The following is a 22,315-nucleotide window of genomic DNA, read 5'->3' on the forward strand; positions in this document are numbered from 1 at the left end:
GCAATTACAACTCCATACCTCAAATTTAAAATATTGCAATGTCATGTATAAACTTACAAATTCATGATCCAATGGGATTATGAGTCCTCCTGGTCGAGGTAGCTAATATCCAAATGACTTATATGTCAAATCCCTTTAAATTGGACTTACATATTATCTCGATCTTGCCCAAACATTATAATTAATTATGTGATAAGAGAGACAAACATATAGTTGCACGTAACTTGTGGCATCCAAGAATCACAAAATTTAGCATCTTTGCTCATTCATTTCAATGACAAGAAAATAAGGCAATTGAAGCAAAAGAGAGATTATTTTGTTTTGAGCTTTGACAAAAAGAGACCTCAAACGTGGATTTCAGATAGGGAACCAACCAATCAAAACGGTTTAATCTGCCACGTGTCAAGCTCTCCCAATGAACTGAGGAAGTAGTACAACCCTCCGAGATAACGAACCAACACACACCCAACACTTCGAGAGAAACAAAATCATTGCCAGCAACAGAAGCAATCAACCACGGCTACCAAGTCAAGCAGCTGACGATAAGACTCAATTCTAATGGCAGCGACAGCCTCATCCATGGCGGCCACCGCCGTCTTCATACCACGTTTTCCCATCAAACCCACCCGCTGCTCCGCTTTGCCTTACCTCCCTCCTCGCCTCTCCTCCCCTTCTTCCTTCCCTCTTAAATCCTTCTCAGGTGAGCTGCTTCTCAAGCTTGTATTTTTAAGTTTATTTCTTAACAAATTATGTTGTTTTTAGTGGTTTTTATGTGTGTTCTTTTACTTGCTTTTTTGGGTTGCTGAGAAAATGTGGGTGGGAGGGAATTTTTTTTGTGATTTTTTATTTATTTTGGTAATATCTGTTATGTGGGTGTCAATGGAATTATCTGCTAGTTGCAGTTGACTTGTGTATATCAAGTATTTTCCCTGCGTTTAGTTGTTAATGGTTTTGTGAATTGAAGTAATTCATGAAGGAAGAATTTTGTTCTGTTGTTTTCCTGCATTTCTCAAGCTAATAGATGTAGAGGAAAGGTAAGGTTCTGGTTCCGGTTCTTAACGCAGAGGTTTTGAACCTTGCTGTTTTGATATTTTGAAAGTTGGGTGTTGATTGAAACGAAGATAACTGTCCTGCATTCCTGTGCTAATATACGTCATAGACGGGAAATTAAGGTATGCAGAAATTACGAGAAGGAATGAATGTATCTTAGTTGGTTAAGTTGGATCATTGCGGTTGTAACTTCTTACTTTAGAATGGGGCTCCAGATTCCGACTTTAGTTTCATATGGAACTAGTCTCAGTAGATTTTACGGGTGGGAATGACGAGTGTCAGAGTTTTTGGATTTTAACACGTATTTTATGTATCTAAGCATTTAGGCTTATAGCTGATTTGGTGCATTGACTGCATTCCAAGTAAATGAACTTAAAAGCGCTGTTTTTTGCTTCCATGCTCCAATTCCACTTCAATACCTTTCGTAGCCTTGATCAGTTAATTGGTAAGAGAAGGGAACCTTAGTGCTCAAACTGTGAAGGCAAATAACACGGTCGCAGCCAAGTTGACATGTCAGGTTTCTTTGATAGTTGTTGATATAGGTGGTGGGACTCAACTCGGGTACGCCGTTCTGTGAAAAGGCAACAGTCATAGTCTCATAGAGTAGAGTAGGAATTGGCCAATCTCATATGTTGCTCGAAATTTGCTGCAACTCTAGAGCACATATATGCAATCCAAGACACGCAAACGAAGATGATATTTAAAAGACTTTTGGGGTGTGAATTTTTCACTTTTTGGTTTGGCAGACCGTTTGAAAATAAAAATCATTGCTTAAGCTTTTAGAGCAGACCATTGTTATCCTTAGTTTTTTCTTTTACTTAATTGGTTTCACTGTCTATTGGAAACTGAGTTTGATTTCTTATTTTTTAATTTGTCTGTTTATATAAACTGTTAAGAATGTATTAACTATAAGCTTAAGCAAAGATTGTTATTCTTTCAAAGGGTCCCGGAGGCTTTCTCTTCAGGTCAGAGCTTCATCTTCAGAAGAGACATCCACATCCGTCGACACTAATGAACTTATATCAGACTTGAAGGAGAAGGTATGAAAAGCTTTTTGTTCCCCTTTGTGTTGAATCTTATGACAATCATTTCTATGTTTCTTCTACTTACTGCTATTTTGTTTGGACCTTTCTTGCTGAAGTGAATCCAATAGTTGGTTTAAAAATGATTTCCTGTATGTTCTCCTTCCCAGTGGGATGCAGTTGAAAACAAGTCTACAGTACTTCTGTATGGAGGTGGGGCGATAGTCGCTGTGTGGTTGTCCTCAATAGTTGTTGGTGCCGTCAATTCAGTGCCACTTGTAAGTGATTTCTTTGGAAACCACATACCTCTAGGTTTTTCAGTTTTGAAATGGAAAGTGATGAATCTATTTTTCAAGTTACAACTTTGTCCGTGTCGTTGATTTATCTCCTCTTTAGAAATTAATTGAACTACTCTGAATTGACTTTCAGCTTCCAAAGGTCCTGGAGTTGGTAGGGCTAGGATACACTGGATGGTTTGTCTACCGTTACCTACTCTTCAAGGTGAGTCTAAAATTCCCGACTTAAAGTTTGAGTTATCGCTGTTTTCTTCAAGCACGATGCATTCCTTTACAAGAAATAAGATCTGTTTTTCGTTTCATATTCGCCCCCTTAATAGGATCTCGTACACACTGGATGATCACGTCATTCACGCAATGCCCCCGTCCATCCATCAATGATTTTAATGGCTAGAACAACATATTTGCTTTCTGTATCTGCGCACTCGATAATTCTAACAAGTGCAATTTGTGTTTGGTATCACCCTCAGTCAAGCAGAAAAGAACTAGCTACAGACATTGAGGCACTGAAGAAGAAGATTGCCGGAACTGAATAGATCCGTATTACGAGGTGGCAAACGTCAGGCACATTTATCGTCGACATCCTTTCGTTTTGATTCATGTACGTCCACTGTAAGAGGCATTTGTATCCTGTAATCTAAAATAGGTTTATAATATTTGAACTATTGTTGTAGTCATGTTAATGTACTCCCATCCTTCATCTTTGGAATAAGATTTGGCAATTTTATGTCAGTTGGTCTATCGGAATCGGCTCTTGCACTTTTAACCATATCCGAAACCATATTCGAATAATATTTCCAAAACCATATCCGAAACAATATGTATTAATGGGGTTGGATACGAATTAGAGACCCCCATTACTATACCCGAAACCATAACCTAACAATATTCCCAGTTTTTTCCCATATCCGAAATATAACCAAATTTTCATCCGAAATATGTTTCATGCTGGTAATTCTCCCTAGTTATCGAGTTTAACGGTTTGAATTGCCATTCCCACACGACCACTAAAGTGCCACCATACCATAATTTGGATTACTTTTGGACTTCGCCTAATTTGGATACCTTAAATACATGATAATCACGATTAACAGAGGATGGAAAAGTAAATAGTTGTAATCATGTTTAAGCCCTCAACCGGAGAGCGCTAAATGGTGGCTAGTTATTACAATGCCTTGTCCAAGTTAGGACAAGGATGGTAAAAAGCAAACACATAAAAGCAAAACGAAAATTAAACTTGTGCTTCGACAATCGGCTTGACAGACAAGTCACTGTTTGATGGTAAGCTCCGCTCTAAGATGGAGGACGCCGTTTATGAAGAAAAGACTATCATCGGCCATGAAGGAAGTCCATGGTATGGCGAATAAGTTACGGTAGCCAACTGCCTTGCCCCCGGTAAATGTGTAGTTGCCTTTGTATTTGCTGATGAATTCCTCAGTTGGCTTTGATCTCGCCGCAAATTCGTAGTCCACTGCAAAACTCACTGACCCTTTTTCCTGCATCCCCAAAAACAGGCCAAAACAATGGAAAGAACTCTGCTGGTCCATGTTGCAATGCGCAGAGAGGAAGAACCCTTGCCCGCCCAAGTGAAATGCCTGAGAATAAACCCGTCCGGATGGGAATAAATTTGCACACTCTTCCCGCTTCAAGTCCAGGTACACCACACACTGCTGTCTCGGAAGATCAAATTCTACCACCTTAACAGGGCGATACTTGTATGCCCGCTCCACAAACCGACGATTCAAGGTAGCTGACTCCTCTGCTGCAAGAATTCGCTGCCTGTGTGGAGCCTCAGCTTTGAAGAAAAGGGCCTCAAGGACAAGCTTGGATGCGGCTTCGTGGTCAAAATCATTACAGGTTAAGACCTTTTTTAGCTTTCGACAAGTCATGTATGGGAAGCGAATGTAGCGTGCAAGACGAGCACCCAAGATGTCTCGCCTTTCCTCCAACTTAGGGTAGTGAGTCCTAGACCATTTCAACACAAAGTCATATACAGCATCCTCTGATGCAACCTGGAGTTCATCACTGGATATAATTGCCTCTATTCCAGCTAGGGGTAAGGCCATCACCTCTTCAAAAAACCTGGTTGAAAGAACCAACTGTCAAAAATATATCTCCTAAATTTCATACAACTTTAATGAACAAGAACTTAGTCAGATCAAGTTCAAATATGAGTCACACAGAAATTTACTTGCTTATGTCCTTGTAACGGACAGCGAGGTGCTGCTTTGCTGCATCAGTCAATGCCAGGACTGCTTCAGCCATTAAGACACTTGAAGGAAGCTCTAGGTAAAGCAATGCAGATTCAGGTGTCATGGGCATATTCCTCAGTAGCCGACTGCAATACCTCATGCATGAAGCAACCTCAAATTTGTCAGCAGCCATCAACACATCTAGTAGAGCAGGAGCTGTGGTGGTGGACAAGGTATTGCTGTACATAAAATTTAGGAGCTCCATGACAGCAGCTTCTTCTGCACTCAGGGAAACAAAACGACACTTGTCAGGTAACTTCTTCATGGTCAACTCGTAAAGTAGTAGTTTCCATGGAAGGAAACATTTCGGGGACAGTAAGCTTCTAATATTTGTTCTTACCGGACACATTGATTCGCAAGGTTACATGTCGCTGTTCAGACTCCCTCATCCCATTTGAAAAGAGCTGCATAATAATACAAAAGGAGGGCAATGAGAAAAACCATCCACTGACGATAACGAGCAAATATACAGGAACAGATAAAACCAGAGGACAATTACCTTATAGAAAAATGGACTCTTGGCTGCCAAAATTGGAGAGCTAATGTGCAATGTTTTAACTCTCACAACTGTAGAACAATCCATTCCCCAATCTGAATCATTGCTGTTTGCAGCTTCATCCCCTATAAGAATATTCATTCAAGTTTGGAACGCTTAAAACATGACACCACTAGAATTACAAAGCAGATCTCTTAATATGGCCGCACACATGACTCACAGCAAGACAAGGATATGACATAATGAAATTGTAAGCCCTCATTAGATAGTATCAGGGTTTCACCTCAGATAATATTATTCTCATAAATTTATGCAGTCTCACTCAGAATCCTTAGAGATGCAATAGATAAAAAAGAATTCTGTCGAAGCCATTATTATTTTATTCATACGACTTTCTTTAGAGCTCAAGGACACAGAGGAATGTGCATATGGGAGATCCTACTCAATTAAGCCCGTCTTCTTATGTGCTTTATAAACTTCACTTAAGAAACATTCGGTTACCTGAAGGTGATTCTTCAACCATTGCAACTGCTTCCTCATCTTGATTTTCACAGCCCTCACAATCATCCATATCAGGCTGGTTGTCATTCAAGATTTGCTCCTCGGGGCATTCAGCGAGATCCAGAACTGAACAAAATTTAAAACTTTAACCAACATTGCCATAACACCACATCATGTGCATAAACAAAATGCATGGGAAGTGAGAATCATGCAGGTGATGAAGAATATCCAGATAACAGAAACCACAATCCCAAACAATCAAGGGAAAAACAAACCAACAGGGAAACGGAAATTATACCTTCTTCTTGTCCACAAATCACAATCGAAAAATACATGGAAACGCCAAGTTGAATACATGTCGGCCAAAAAAGTGTTGAAGAAATCAAGTATAAATTTTAAATTGAAGTCCCAGGTCAAACCAAGTAAGTCCTATGCAGTCATATGGTTCCGCAAAGTCAAATACCTTGATTTCTTATGAGGCGTACAATATAAGAAGTATCACCCGAATTTCATATGAAACTCCCCTTCTTCCGTTTCATTTCCACAATTTTCTCAGCAACCAAACAAACAAAATAGAGTAATGTAACGGACTCAATCAAAAGTTGCCCCCAAATATTTGCATTTGAAATTTAAGTACAATTATTAGGGAATAACCAATATCAATATCATAATAATAATTTCACTTCTATGATAAATAAACACCAAATTACTAAGCTTTTCAGCTGAACAAGCAACAAACAGTTTCAAAGTAATCCCCAATTCGAAATCCTAAAACCCCAAATGTTCAAACTTTCCCTAATTTCTCGGAAACCAAACAAAACCCATCAAAATTCAAAAATCGAATTGAAAAATCCAAAGAGAACATACTGTTTTCCTTCTTGATGTCTTCTCTCCTCCGCTTCCGGTGACGGGCCCAATCAGCAATACTGGTGCAGGCCTCGGAATCGGGTCTGGACTCGGGTGTGTCACCCATGATCTCGATCCGAAGCAGACGGTCGGAGAAGTTACTATCGTTAAAGGCGAAGCCGAAATCGTCGCCGTCAGCGTCGGCCGACGGCGTCACGGCCCGCGAGAAGTCGGGTTCCATCAGCGTAGTTCTCGGGTCGAATAGATCCGTATTCAATTCCTTCATGATTCAACCCTCAAGAGCTAAAGCCCCACAGAAGAAGACGACCCGAAGAGGGTCTGAGGTGGCAGAATCTGGGAGGAGGTAGGACGGAGTTTGGGTGGTGGCGGTGGGTGACGGGAAGAGGAGGAGCAGAGAAATGGAATGAATGAGAAATGATGAGGATGAGATGAGGAGGGAGAGGGTCATAAAGTCGTGATGATAAAACTGAAGCGGTAGACGACCCTTCTCTCTCTCCTCTCTCTCTTCAAACTTTCTCTGTGTTTGTCTCTCTCCCTTAACCTTCTTTTGTGTGCTGCTTTGGTTTTGTTTGTTACTGTTTACTGAAATTTCTGTCAATTGGGTTGGTGCATCTGACTTGGATTTTATTGTGCAGCTTCTGTTTTTAACCTTTTTTAGGTAATTAAATAGCAATTAGCAAGGTAAACATATGTAATTAGGGGCTGTGACAGGTCAATTAAGGTGGCCATACATGCTATGTGTAAAATATTTACTCATTCAAAAGCTTATCCCAATTTTTGTTTCTTGCATACATGCTTAATAACAAAATGGGTTTCTTTGGATTCGTTTCACACAGGTAAAATTCTGATAAGACCAAACTTAACGAGTGAATATGCGTAAACTAAATCATATCACTGAATGAAGTTCAAAGAGTTGGTAACATATGGACAGATTCGTATCATGATAACGAGTGATGCATAATAGGTTGTGGTGTGTCATTTCGTTGTTTGGAATTTGGATCATAAACGTACTTTTTTGTTTGCTAATGAATTGTAATTACTATATTAAGGGGTTCTCAAGAGGGTAAAAGGATAAAAGAGAATATAGTTAAGTTTTGCTACAGCAGATATGTGGAGAATATTAGTTAAGGAAAAGCTGTAAATTAGTAGAGTAATAGTTTAATAAAAGATTTGATAGCATAACTACAGACAATTAATTGATAAAAATAAAATACAGACAGTTACTGAGATGTCTACACGGTAAGAAATACATATTAAACAAAATTAGTGTAAAAATAAGGTTGTTTTACGCAAATAAAACACCCAAGGAAAGAAAACTAGTAAAAACATATATATGGGCTAACTGCATTTTACACCTTATATGGGTAATTTAAAAATAAAAAGTCATGAGATTTTAATTTTCTTACATTGCACAATGAGGTTTTTAAATTGTCTCAATTTATACATTTTGACATTTTGATCGTCTTTTTTTTTTTTTTTTGTCAAGTCTCTTTGAATATCTATTCTCTCATTAAATTATTGATGAATATTTTTTGTTAATATGGTACAAATATTGTTTAAATGTTAATCCATAAAAGAGTCGCACACTTACCATGTCATCAATTTAATGAATGATCAAACAATCAATCCCACAAAAAAAACATAAATTGTTTTTGCGAAGCCTCGTAAATCTTATTGGGGCTTTTAATCAAGCCGAAAGGAAAAAAAAATCCCACACCAATTACGTATTGGAGCTCTTCCTTAATAATAGATTGAGCATGTATTACATTTGGTGGTTATTCAAACCAATATATTACTGAACTGTTAGTTCTTACAATCAAACATATATACTTCTTTTAAAACATTTTTTATTTTGGTTAAAAAAAAAAAATTGAAGAGCTGATCAAAACTTCATTTTCTTTTTCTTCAAATCTTTTGGTCATCATTTAGTACTACAACGTAATAATATATTAGCATTCTTACTCACTTACAAGTGAAAAGTTTTAAATTCAAATTTGATAAATGACGAATTTAATACCAAATTATTATGACAAGTTCTATGTCAAGAGAGCGAAAATTAATAATTTTCACCCACCACCAGTTGGATCATAAACACTAAACAGTAATAAACTAACAACGAATACTAAAAGTGATGGTACGTACGTAGTTTCCGTTTACACCCCAAATGCCCTTCGTGCATGCTACGGTTGCGACTTTTGAGCAGGCCATCAGAGTCTCCATCCATACATATTTTGTGGAATTAGTCACAGTGTCGTGAGAGTGTTGATGGGTCGAATTAAGCCGTTCTTCACGTACAAGTTCTGTTGATATGCGGATAAGGTCTAAAGTCAATCATTTGTACACGGTTTAAACGATAAAAGTATGATTTGCAAGCCATATTTTATTGCAATCTAAATCCTCATCTGTTTGTCACTTAATACTACCGTCTAGTGGTATCTTTCGTTACTTGTAAATGAGAGATCTTAGGTTCGATTTTCACCAAATACGAATTTGAACCACATTATTGCTAGCTCATTGTGAGGCTTAACCTACTCACCACCTCCTTATCGTAGATAATATCGTTTATTAAAAAAAACATCAACTGCTTAATTACTATTGTTTATTAGGTGGCCGACAATCAGTTTAATTAGGCTACTCTCAGATCATTGGCCAAGTCTACTCATGTGTTCCTATATATATATATATATATATATATAGTTAAGCTCTTATATGACGGAGTAAGTTCGAATTTCGTCGGTGGCTAATCGAATATTTAACTTAACAAAATCTATCGCATGACAATATATATATATATATAGGGATAGGAATGTTCTAAAAGACGATAAGCGCTAGTCGGACGGCGAGCTAAGGCCTAGCGCCTAAGCGGCTAGGCGGGTGCCTATGTTCAAAGTTTGATTATTAGTTTTTTCAATTTTATACTATTAGATATTAATTTTTAATTTAGATTAGTGTTTTCTTTATTAGTTATAATTCACATCATCATCCAAGTCATTTAATTTTATAACTCTCCATATCACTCTTAATCTAGACCGTTGAATGTTATAAAATCTAAAGGCTACAAGAAAGTGTAAAAATGTTTGTCAAAATATTTGTTCCTTGATCCTATCTTATATGTGTGTGTGTATATACAGTTTGATTATTTTATATTTTTATGTATTATGTAACGTGATTCGCTGAAGTATAGAAACTGCTGGGCAGGAAAAATGCGATGTCCATTGACTAGATTCTTTTGGTTGGTAAATTGCACGATACGGTCCAACTGCAACGTGTACAAACCTAAAATTAGGTTTAAGAGAATAGTTAGGTACCAACCTAAATAGGCTTGTACGACCACAACTATCTACTTATTCCCATCACCAATATGTGTACAAAAACTGACATCTAAGAATTAAGGCATGTGACATATCGAAATATAATATGGGCAAGAATTAGAAAGCATATTGGTTTGGCTGTTGAAATTGAACATGATTGGAAATTAGTCCAGTTCATTAGTATAGAGTTTTACCTCTCTAAGTGAAGTTTAAGACACCATATATTGGATTATTTTCTAATTAACTATGTCTAGTTCTCGTACTTAAAAGTTCTACAACCGGGAGACATGACAGAAATCAAGTTTTAGGTAATGTCGATGAATTTGATACCGAATGTGTAGGTAATATGGATGAGTTTGATACCGAATGTGTACATAATGTAGATGAGTTTGATATTGAATGTGTAGGCAATGTGGATGGGTTTGATATTAAATATGTAGGTAATGTGGATGGGTTTGAAACTGAATGTAGAGGTTATGTGGATGGGTTTGATATTAAATATGTAGGTAATGTGGATGGGTTTGAAACTGAATGTAGAGGTAATGTGGATCAGTTTGATACAGAATATGGAGGTAATGTGGATGTATAAGTTCAGATACTTATCGCAAATGTGATATAGATGATATTTCAGTTTTGTTTTTTAAGAGACATTTGATTCCACATCAACACTAGGTATTATGGCGGCAATGCAAGCTTTTCTATAATAAAATGTATAATTTGAACAAATAGTACATTTAATCAAGATTTTTAAAATTTTCTCCCTTAATTATTTAAAAGGGTATATTCATCCCAAACATAACACTCAACCCTAAAATTATAAAAGGTAATTTAACCAAAAAATTTACAATTTAATCATATATCAATGACAAATTTTTGTTTTGAACTTAATCAATGATATATTTTTATTAATTAGAGATAGGTCAATAATGAATGCCACATATACTTTATGTCATTACCAATGGGGATGGAGGACATGGTGAGAAGAGCAATTGCCCGTGCAAGGAGGGCAAGTGGAAGAGGAGGAAGAAGAAAAGTGGGAGACGGTGACTAAGCCCTCAATAAAGTGCCAGTATAGAGGTGGGCCCACTAGGTAGCCGCCTACGCACATCCCAGCTATCACTAGCCCCACTTTCAGTATCGATGGACTTGTCGCCATCTCTTTCTCTCTCCTCAACTTTTGAAATCGAATTGGAATTAGCAAAATTGGGAGTCGGCGATTTCGATTCTCAATGGTTCAACTATTGGTGTTTAGTTGGGACTTGTGGAGATCAAAGACATGTGCTTTCTCATTTGTGAAAGGCTATGAAATTCTGTAACTTCTTAAGGTCTTTACATTTGTAAAGCACAATGGGGTGATGATATTGTAAAGTCGATGTTTGAAGAAAGAATTCATTAAATTAGGAAAGCATTTAGATACCAATGTTGAAACTTGAGTATGATTAAAAACTATTTTTTTGTAGTCGACTTGATGTATCAGAGAGGAAACAGTTTCGCAAATTGTTGGAGCTTGACAAATTCGATTGCTAATTAAGCAATTAAAGCTGTTTGGATTTTTTGTCTCCCCTTTCACGAAACTGTTTCCGTACACGTTTGCGGTTTTTCCACCATCGTTTACACGCCTATAATGCGAAACTAGAAAATAGACATTGTGGTCAGCAATTCAAAATCAGAAAACATAGACTTCTACAATCAATAATTGAAAACCAAGAAACGGATATTGCGTTGCTGTGTTTGAATCCAAGTATAACAAACAAAACAGTAAACGAACACTGCGTTGCCGTGTCTGAATCCAAATGTAAAAAACAAAACATGAAAGGAACACTGCATTGCAATGTCTGAATCCAAATGTAGAAATCAAGAGTCACGCGAGATGTTAAGCATAGAAGGCATGTGAGTGATGAAAAAAATAGAACCAGGAAACAGACACTTCAACGCAGTATCTTAATCAAAAAAAAAAAAAAACAATACTAGGAAACAGACACTGCATTACAATGTCTAAATCCAAATGTAAAAACGAGCATGTATGAGGCATGTGAATGATGGAAAAAACAAAACTATGAAATGGACACTGCAACACAACGTTGTCGTCGTCCTCCCTAGGCTTATGGTGACAACCTGGCTATGATGACGGTGCCAAGGAAGAAGAAGGTGAAGCACGGAGGAACTGGGTGTCTGGGTTTAGCAAGTGAAAACTTGGGAATAGATACACGACTTTAGTGAAGTGTGGTGGGACTCGTAGTCGAGGCGAGTCCCATTTATGTTAGTTCAACGACCTACGAAACATGAGATTATAGTCTTGCCTAAGACAGTCCAAGCCAGTCCCTCTTAAGGAGGTGGAACAAACGCACCCTAACGGTGCTTTTGTTGCACTGGACTATCTCGGATTTGACTAGCTTCAGGACTAAGCTAGACTAGCTTAGACTAGACTAAGCTGAACTAATTAACGAAACGTTTGGTGCAATATTGAACTAAAAAGCAGGATAATTAAAGAACTATAATATTATATTAATTAATGCATATATAGTAATATTTTATATTGTTTAATGTATATATAATAATATTTTATATTATTTAATGCATATTTATTTTATATTCACCTTTTACTTTTTTACTCTTGAAAGACTACCCCTCTCAAAGCATCTTTTCTTTTCTTCTCCCTCTGGCTCCGCCCCATTTCTTCTTTCTCCCCTCTTTTTCCTACAAAATGCAGGCGTAAAGCTCATCGCAAATCCTTCAAAACAAGCTCATCCTCTTCACCTTCTTGTCGCCGTTAAGCATCTCCACCTTCCTCATCCTTTTTTTTTTCCCAAAAATTTTCAAATCTCTCTCCTCCCACTGATACATGCATTGGCTTCCCCGCATGCAAAGCCATCTCAGAATTTTCTGGCAATGGGTAAATTTTGAATTTTAGGGTTGGATTTTGTTGTTATTTTTTCGTGTTATTTATTTATTTTATTTTTAAATTTTATTGGTTGGATTTTGAGGTTTGGGCAGTGGGTAGGGCTTTGTTTCAGATCTGGGCGGTGATTAAAGGGTGTTGCAGAGGAACGCTTGCAGACGATGCAACGTGGGCAAACAGAGCAGGTTTGGGGACAGGATTAGCAATCCCATACATATTGGGATCTTCGCTAAGACTGCCTAGTGAAAGACTTAGTCAGTGCGAGTCCGACTTAGTCTCATTAATGGTAATCCTTGATCGCATCAAACACCGGCTAGCAATCCTAGCTAAGCCAGTCCAATCCAAGGAAGTTTAGTGAGGGCAAGCAAATGCCCCCTAAGTTCCTTATATACGAGTTAGTGCGAACTAGGCCCAAAACATCTCGAAGGAAATAGAAGTCCTAGAATATGCTTTGTTGTTCTTCTAGGAGCTCCAAAGTGTTGAGTTGATTTTCTATAGAAATGCTTCTAGCGGTCTATCGAAGTTCTTCCTCTGGCTATTGAAGTGTTTCCTGCGATTTTTTATGTGGTGAGTCAATGTTAAAAAAGGCTTGAGATAAGAACTCGAGGTGTGGAAGCTAGAGATCCACAAGTTTAGTAAATGAGAATGCATAAGCTTCATTTTGTTTCCTGCAATTATTTTATTTCCGCTAGATAACAGTGTGTGCCAGACACTACTTGTTTCTAGCCGGTAAATGGATGGATTGGAACCTCCTTATGTGCTATGGATATGTTGGAAAAATTAATAATATTATTATTATATTAAATTTATTAATTGAATGAAAATTAGAGGTGGAGCCTTTTGGTAGAAAGATGTGTCTACTTAAATGAAGAGTTGCAACTTTGACTCTTCATGAATAGGGACGCCCCCTATTGGGTATCTTACAATCTATAAATAGGGACGCCCCCTTTAATCACATAAGAACTTTTCATCATACATACATATAGTGCATTAAATATTAGAGAGTCTCATTGAGTTCATATAAGAGAGTTTTCAACACAATTGTGGTTCATGGAGCCTTGTGATTTGGAGTGCTACTATTACAAGGACGTGGTCGTTGTCTTTTCAGAGACATGCGCCGATCAATCATGAGTACCGTAGTGGGGTGTAAACTTGTTTTAAGGACAAAGTGTATAACACTTGCCTCGACCGTATTTTCAGGTTTTTCTAATCCATTATGTCATGTTCATTTAACATTGGTTACTCATGTGCATGCATTACTTTGATATATAATTACATGAATTATTTCTTGATTTTTAATGTGATTTAATATAGCAATTAGACCTATTTTTCCAACAATCTTAAGACAAGTTTATAGGTTTAACTTGCTATAATGTTATGGGAAACGGTTTTCTCAATTTGGTCTGATCATTTTCCAAGCAAACAGAACTTGATTTGGTTTTGTTTCATATAAATGATTCATATATTGACGTATGCATATTAGACGCATTAAAACAAGGATGCACATAATATTCGTGCACCATTTTATCTGTGTGAAATGTTCGATGGTGTATTATGAAATTTGGGAAATCATTCATATGCGTTCCGTATTGATGATTCGCATATACGTTTGTATAACTGATGAAATGGCTCAAAATTCATAGAAGACTTGTGTAGTGTGTATACACATATTTGTTTAAATTTAAATTTTATATTTTTATGGATCTGTTAACTAACTCATTAAGATTTGGGTATTGGCTGACAGTAAGCGAAATACATGGTGTTCACACCTTTCTGTGAATGCAGTCTCGTGTTCCTTATTGGCAAGCTATGGAGCTAATAGATGCAACGATTTGAAGGATGAAACTAAAAAGATCCTTGGTCCTGCCTGAAGTTAATCTCTTTTTCGAATAATAACAAAACTTCCAAGATTGGATGTAGAGGACCAAAGGACACGACTAACGTTTTTAAATTTGGCAGAAAGACATGATCATTCTGTATGGATGATTTGGTCCTTTTTCAGGCTGCAATTATTCGGTTACAAAGATGGTGTTGTTTGGGAAGGGCTCGTTTGTTTCAGAGTTCTGTGAATATCCATTAGACCAAGCAGGGCAATTCAATAATGCAATGATGCATTCCTTATGAGCAGCCATTTGGTTTCAAAACGAAAATTAAGTCGTTTTGTTTTGGATGTGTGTTACCTTAGATCATAGTGCCATCATTTGGCTTTGTTGTTTGAGTAGATGCACATATCTCTGGGTGAAAAGCCATCATGTGATGTTTGTTGCAGAAACTGCAGACTTCCACACTTGCTTGAAGAGGCGCTTCATGCATATTATTGTTTCATGTAAGATGATCACAGTGATCATCATTTGGTGGTTGATAGTTATTCAAGGTGATCACTTGGCCAACATTACAGGCATATGTAACTCTTGGTGAAAAATGTTAGTGTGCAAAGGGCATAGTTTTCACTGTTAATTGCCTACAAGGAAACAAGCAGAGTTTGCATCTTTATTATAGACACTGTGATTAACAAGGGAAAACAACATTGAGAGAAGGAAAAATAACTACTCCCGGAAAGGGAAGTAAGGTCAAGACAATTACTTCCGAGAAGGGAGGTACATGGGAGAATAATGTTTTGACTTCGAGGCGTGACAACTGAAATTGGTGTTGTCATTGATCAAAGCTAGGTATAGCCATGAGAACTCGATAAGTTTATAGGCTAAATGCCAAATGCAAAACATGTTTCTCCATGAAGAGGCTATAGTGATACTTTAGGCCATAACAAGTAAAGATAGATAAAAACAAAATATCTTCACTGGTTCTTACTTCTTAAGTATGATGAATGAGTAATTGATAGCATTAAAAAGCAACCACAATGTAAAGGAATTGTGGGGGTGGCTTAGCTATTTTTGAAAAATGATATACCTAACTATAATGGAAAAGTAATTTGCTTCAAGAAAAATGATATTCTTTCATTTAAGGTATTGAAAGGTTAGAGACCTTCTGGAAAAAAAAAACCTTAAATGTGGGGGAGTTTACTCAAGTATTAGCAAATTACTTACCAAGTCCGAACGCATGTATGGAGGACTTAACGTTAGAAATCAACTACTCTCGAATGAAATATAATTTTATAAATGGAAGTGTGCACCATAAGAGATAGTCATCAACCTAGTGGATCCAAATTAATTAAAGGTTTGACTAGAGAGTAAGTTGTATCATCGAGGGGAATGGGTTAAAAGCCTACATATTAAGAATTGCCATAATGGCAACCCAACCTAACTGACTAGAGATCCCAAGATATAGGTTCAAAAGGACAACCGAATTGTGGATGATTCAATGAGAGCACTGCGAAGATAATCTCCTACCCATGTCCTATGATGAAACAGTGCTATCTGCAGCGTATTTAGAATAAGTTTTGCTTTTAATGATTCCTATACTTGGGAATAACAAGTGGGGTATTGCAAGATACTCTTAATAGGAAGTCACCTATCTTGAGTAAGGAATGGGGCCGTTGATGTGAGAATTTTTTGAAAGGCTTAGTTCTCTAAAAGCACTTATGAGAAACCAAGAATTGTTCAGGGCCAAAATGAATACAACCGAGCAACCACGGGTTGTTTGGAAGGGTATTGTGTGATTACTATTGTCTTGGTTTACACAAACGGCTGAGCAGTTCAAGATATCGCATTCACTGATTAGTCAAGTAAATCCGATAGTAATTCACTACGGAAGGATCAAAGCCAAAAGCCACATATTTCGATGCGGTACTTTTCCTACTGAGTTCTCTCTCTAGTGTATGCATTGTCATTTGCATGGTATTAAGTCAATTTCCATTCATGTGGGGGATTATTGAAAAAATTAATAATATTATTATTATATTAAATTTATTAATTGAATGGAAATTAGAGGTGGAGCCTTTTGGTAGAAAGATGTATCTACTCAAATGAAGAGTTGCAACTTTTGACTCTTCATGAATAGTCACATGTTTTCTAAAGAGGTATCTCATATTCTATAAATGAAGCCCCCTATAATCACATAAAAACTTTTCATCATACATACATATAGTACACTAAATATTAAAGAGTCTCATTGAGTTAATATGAGAGAGTTTTCAAAACAATCGTAGTTCATGGAGCCTTGTGATTTGGAATGTTACTATTAAAAGGGCGTGGTCGTTGTATTTTCAGAGACACGCGCTGATCAACCATGAGTACCATAGTGGAGCGTAAACTTGTTTTAAATAGACTAAGTTAGATTAACTTAATGAAACGTTTGATATACTGTCAAACTAAAAAGCATAATAGTTAACAAATTCTAGTATTATATTATTTAATCCTTATCTTCTAATACTTTATTATTGATTATATCTTTTTTATTTTATTTTTCTAGAAACCTCTTCTCTCCCCCTCCCCTTTTCGCTCATTTTCTTCTTACTTTTCTCCGTCCAACTCTAAAAGCTGGAGAGCTCCCAGAGGGCTGGCAAATCAATTCCTCTAATCTCATTTGAAATCCTAACCGAATCCCTATGGAAGCAAAACATCAGAAGCTGAAACAAAATTTGAACTCCATTGTCAACTTGTTGGATCCCATTTGAAACCCAGATCGAATCCCTCCAATCCCTCAAAATCATAACTCTTCCTTCCTCCACCACCATTGCACCCTCCTCCCAAGTAACTCCCACAACAATCCAGATCACAGATGGCGAGAACAACCAGCTCATAGCCCTTGTTCGACTTCCTGGGTTCAAATTCAGAAACCATTTATGCCCTAAAATCGCTTCTGCAACAGAAGCTCAAAAACGACGAGGATGACGACGTCGACGAGGCGCTCAAGATCCTACAACTCTTCGTAGTGGTGCAGCCCTCCCTTACCGAGTGGATATTCATGATAGAGAAGGTTCTCACTAAAATAGGCAAAATTGATGGAAATATGAATACGGGACTGCTAATACCAACCTTTCGCACAGGAATAGTAGTGAGGCCCTTAGCGAAGATGAGTCCCGCGTAGTCTTATTAACTTATAGCGTGTTTTCTAACCCGTAATTGGAATGAGAATAATGAATTCGATTTTGACTACGAATTATACCTGTGTTTACTAAAATTGAGAGAAATTAAAAGTTATATTAAAATTGGGAGAAATCAAAAGTGCGTACGGATTATACTTGTGTTTACTAAAATTGGGAAGAATCAAAAGTGCGTAGGGCCCACACAAAAAAATGGAATCCAATTCCAAAATTTGACTGATTTGGATTTCCAACATAGAGAATGTATTTGGATTCTAAATTGCCCAAGCAATCAGAATGATAATTTTTTTCCCTTCATGCCCTCACTTACTTTCATTATTTCCAAGATTATCCTTAACCCTAGACTATCATTTTTTTTTTCACGCAGCTCCTTTCTCTCTTCTCTCAACCGCAATTTTCGCCATAATTACGAACAGGTAAATTCCTACTTCTTCTGCGTTTTTATCTTTGTGTTGAATTTTTTGCTTTAAACTACACAGGGGGGTTGGTAAATGAGATTTCTGGACGAAAACTCTGACCTCTGATAGAAAATAAATGAAAGATTTTCCATTAATTGTGTTTCCTCGCATCCTGCTGAATCTTTCATTGCTTCCTTCACTTCACTTCACTTGAGAGAGAGAGAGAGAGAGAGAGAGAGAGAGAGAGAGAGAGAGAGGCTGAGTTGATTCTTGCCCACTAGTTCTTGTAAGTTTTTTACTTTGAATTTCAATAAAAGTTGGAAACTTTGTTATTGGTTTTTGGATTTGTGAATTGGGTCTGATTTGTTTTGATGTTTTTTGTTTTGTATCTTGTATTGGGGGGAGTGATTGGCTGTTAAGAAAATGTGGGGAAATGGTGGATTGAAGTAGATTGATATCTGTTGTTCTACTACATATTCTACATTTATGTAATTTACTTGAATTATTGGGTTGTTGGGAATTTATTGAGCTGAATGTTGATTTACAGTTATTTATTTGCATAATGGATCTCTTTTTTCATAGTTAGGTGCATAAAGAATCAAAGATGCAAAATTTTCTTTTTATTTGCCTTTTGGATTTGTTTGACTTTATGCTTTAGATCAGTGACATTTGGGATTTGTGTGTTTGATGATCTTCTAAATTGGGTTATGCAATTTGTTGATCCTATTGGGTTTAGAAAGCTAGGTATTTGAAGAGCATATGATGCAAGGATAGATTCTAGTTGCATGTCTTAATTTGAAGCAGAAAGGTCAGAGTTTGATTTAGCTTATTGAATTTCATAGGCTAGTCTATGCTTGAAGATACCAAAAGCTAGAACAATAGTTCTTAGCATTGTCTTTCTTGGTGAGGTTCATACTGTCTTGATCTCGAAAGCTACAACGATAGTTGACTAGTATTTATTTACCATAGAAATAATCTTCCCTGAAGGTTATATAGGACTCACAACATTTTAGGTAATCTAATACAAGATTATCATTGTTTGGTATGATTTGACTTGTTAAGAAAAAGATTGATATGCAGGATTGTGTACCTGTGATCTTTGAAATGTTGTATTGTTTAGAAAGAGTACTTTATCCCTAATTCTTTATGCTCACAAATGTTGTATTTTTAGGAAGAGTACTTTATCCCTAATACTTTATGCTCACAAATGTTTACTAATCAAATATTCATCATCTTTATGAAATTAGGAAGAGTGAGGACAAGGTTGTGGGTTGAGCTCTCTTCACTGGTTGCAACAAAAACTTGACGGTGAGTTGAGCAAAATGGAGTTTTTGGCTCCCATGGAATTATTTAAAGTCACCAACTTCTTGGCTAAAGAACATGACATTCTGAGGGTTTTTTTCAACATGTCTGATGAAAGGAAGAGTGCACATGCGACTACTTTGTTGCAAACTTGGATGCATAATGACTAGACCTGGCATTTTCAACCAGACCTGTTAAAATTAGTATTCGGGTGAGTGATAAACGGGTTGGGTGGTTAACGAGTCAACCCGTTAAATAACAGGTCATTTTGGGTGAACCTGTGAAACCCTTTAACCACCCGTTATTGAGGACTTTTGTGTAATTTCAATAGTCTTGATAGAAAACCCTCAGGTCCCTCACTATTCTCTGCCGCATGTCGTTGCTCTCTAAGAGATCGCTATGCTCCTTCCCTTATGGCCCCGGTTATCTCCCTTATATTCTTCTCTCAAAATTTTTACTGAACTCCACCACTCTATCTGGTAAGCTCTGATTCCATTCCACCTATTCTTTGAATCAGTCACGCTTGCTAACCAATGGAACCACCTCGGCCAGATGAGTTAACAAGGGTGTTGGGATTAGAGACGTTCTGCAGAAAGGACACGTAGGGTTCAACCGCAGCCACGGATTAACACACTTGAGGTGGAAGAGGTGTCTACAATCTAGCAGCAGCTGCAACATGTCGCTTTTTTTTTTTTTTCTTTTTTTTTTTGGAGTTGGTCACTCACAATGTGTGGAATTCTTGCTATTCTCGGTTGCTCCGTTGACTTTCAGGCCAAGAGGGTCCGAGTTCTTAAGCTTTCCCACAGGCAATTTCCTAATTCCTTTCTTCTTATTTTTTTTAAGTGTTATTAAACGTTATAATTCTTAATTATTGATTGAATTCAGAGCAGCATGAGGCAGTGGAGTCTTTCTTTTGGAGCTTGGCCTCATAGTAGAGCATTTTCGGGTAGCTTTGAATCGTGTTGTCATCAAGATTCCCTTCCACAGCTTCGGAGTAGGCAGTGGAGTCTTTCTACAAATTGGATCAAATGTATATAAAAAAAAAAAATTGTTAACGGATTGGGCTTGGGTGACCCGTTAAATTAACGGGTCGGGTTGAACCCGATCCAAACCCAATAAACCCAACCCGTTTACAAGTCTAATAATGACATCTAAGTGATGGTCCAAAGAATATGAATGCTAGTTTTTTGCTATGATGTGCTCGCTGCCATGATAACATATCAGGGAAAATTGTTAAAGTTTTGTAAAGCTAATGATTGATTAGATGACACCATGATGGTGAATACCTACATTTTGTTGATATTATGATGTTTAGGTAGGTTAGGAATATTTTGTTGACAATCTGATGTATAGGCAGGTTATGAATATTTTGTTGACAATATGATGCCTAGGTAGGGGACTAGTTCGTTTAGGTTGGTTATGACGGTTAGATAGATGTACTTTGATGTAAAATATTAACTTTAATGAAGTTGTTTCCTACTCTTTGTTTGTTCCTAATATTTTTTTCTTCATTTATTTACTATTATACAAAATCCACCTCTTGGAGATCTCTTTAGTTTAAGGAGAATCAAGTTTTTTTTTATTTGAAATGGTAAAAATCATTCCTTCTACTCATTGACATCATGTAACAAAATATATTCATGAAGAGTTAACTAATGCTCCTAACAATTTCTTTCCATGTCCTTCTAGCTCATTAAGCGCAAGTCCATGCTCATTCACATTATGCAAAACTCCATACATATGCCTAAAAGAAGAAACTACAACTTGAGCGAGAAAATTTAGATATTAAAGTAAATTCTTAAATTTATACAAAAAAAAATAATAATAAACAAAATCATTTTAGTGTGTCTATGAAATAAAAAAGTAATTTAATTTTTTCTTCCTATTATATACTATATCATATTTTATTAAAAAAATATAAAAGATATTTGATTTGGGACAAGAGCATTTTAGTAATCATACTAGTTTATATTCCGATTCTGCTAAATTAGTAAACAGTTTTATGAAATTCTATTTAGATTCCAGACAGTTTTAGTAAACAACTTCAATAGGAATCTGATTTTGATTCCGTCTCATTTCAATTCCTCCTCAATCCAATTCCTCCTCAATTCATTTCCTCTCAATTTGATTACGGATTAGTAAACACGCCCTTAGTCCTTTATCCGCGCCAAACAAATAACTAGGACAGCAACTAAGCCAATCCTAGCTAATCCTAGCTAAGGAGTCCAAACAAATGCGGCCTTATAATATAACTTTAATTTTCATGCAAATATTATCAAATTTTGTGTTAAAACGTGAGGTGACAAAAAGTTCATAGAGAATCTCATTCTTAAAAGTCTCCTTAGCATTTCCCTTTTGGCATATAAATCTTAAACAGATCAACCCTTCAACCTTTTTCGTAGGTGATTGAAAGGATGGCTTGAAGCAATTTTTTTTTTTGAACAAACGATATTATTGACGTTAAGCTTTAATGGAGTTGGGGAGTGGGAGCAGGGGTGGACTAAGCTAATACAAATGCTCTAACAATCATGACATTTCACTAATTATAATATTACTACTTTTAATATAACACCATATTTACACTAACACAGGAAAATAAAAATAAATAACTTTTACATATTTTTTAGCTTCTCAAACTGTTTTTATTAATACTGTCGAATTAAATAAATTAAATAAAATCAATAACTAAGAGTAAATATGAGTACGTGAATAGGTGAATGTTTGAATATTATTTATAAATTAATAAATTTTAGACTCGAGATTGAGAAAATAAATTAATTGAATAAAAATTAGTCTTTATTAAAAGTTGGGAAAGGTTGATTGACCACCTCGAAGGTCGCAAAAGGGCACACATCTAGAGATGGACAGACAGCGGTCACAAGCATGGACCAAGGTACTCAAAATCGAAAAGAGATTATT

General features: G+C 36.6%; 2 protein-coding genes across 2 annotated transcripts; one reads left to right on the plus strand and one right to left on the minus strand.

The window, feature by feature from the left end:
* Nucleotides 1–447: 447 nt before the first annotated feature.
* On the plus strand, nucleotides 448–3,109 carry LOC137720018 (protein CURVATURE THYLAKOID 1A, chloroplastic-like). Its single transcript, XM_068459009.1, has 5 exons — nucleotides 448–700; nucleotides 1,993–2,090; nucleotides 2,243–2,350; nucleotides 2,502–2,573; nucleotides 2,839–3,109. The coding sequence occupies exons 1-5, from the start codon at nucleotides 559–561 to the stop codon at nucleotides 2,902–2,904; spliced, it is 486 nt and encodes a 161-aa protein (XP_068315110.1). The 5' UTR covers nucleotides 448–558; the 3' UTR covers nucleotides 2,905–3,109.
* Nucleotides 3,110–3,468: 359 nt separating this feature from the next.
* LOC137720017 (BTB/POZ domain-containing protein POB1) lies at nucleotides 3,469–7,061 on the minus strand. Its single transcript, XM_068459008.1, has 6 exons — nucleotides 6,485–7,061; nucleotides 5,618–5,743; nucleotides 5,120–5,241; nucleotides 4,961–5,024; nucleotides 4,560–4,839; nucleotides 3,469–4,450 (listed from the first exon to the last, which is right to left on the minus strand). Exons 1-6 carry the CDS (start codon nucleotides 6,747–6,749, stop codon nucleotides 3,637–3,639), a joined length of 1,671 nt encoding a protein of 556 aa, XP_068315109.1. The 5' UTR covers nucleotides 6,750–7,061; the 3' UTR covers nucleotides 3,469–3,636.
* Nucleotides 7,062–22,315: the final 15,254 nt, after the last annotated feature.

Source organism: Pyrus communis, chromosome 16, assembly GCF_963583255.1.
Source record: "Pyrus communis chromosome 16, drPyrComm1.1, whole genome shotgun sequence".
Lineage (NCBI taxonomy): Eukaryota > Viridiplantae > Streptophyta > Magnoliopsida > Rosales > Rosaceae > Pyrus > Pyrus communis.

Bases quoted from the DNA above. Each gene is read 5' to 3' on its own strand.
- LOC137720017 (XM_068459008.1), bottom strand. From the start codon at position 6,749: ATGAAGGAATTGAATACGGATCTATTCGACCCGAGAACTACGCTGATG. The intron at 5,025-5,119 runs GTAATTGTCCTC...ATTATTATGCAG, and splicing joins AGAGTCCATTTTTCTATAAG to CTCTTTTCAAATGGGATGAG. The intron at 4,451-4,559 runs GTAAATTTCTGT...TCTTTCAACCAG, and splicing joins CGTTACAAGGACATAAGCAA to GTTTTTTGAAGAGGTGATGG.
- LOC137720018 (XM_068459009.1), top strand. From the start codon at position 559: ATGGCAGCGACAGCCTCATCCATGGCGGCCACCGCCGTCTTCATACCA. The intron at 2,091-2,242 runs GTATGAAAAGCT...TCTCCTTCCCAG, and splicing joins TATCAGACTTGAAGGAGAAG to TGGGATGCAGTTGAAAACAA. The intron at 2,351-2,501 runs GTAAGTGATTTC...ATTGACTTTCAG, and splicing joins CCGTCAATTCAGTGCCACTT to CTTCCAAAGGTCCTGGAGTT.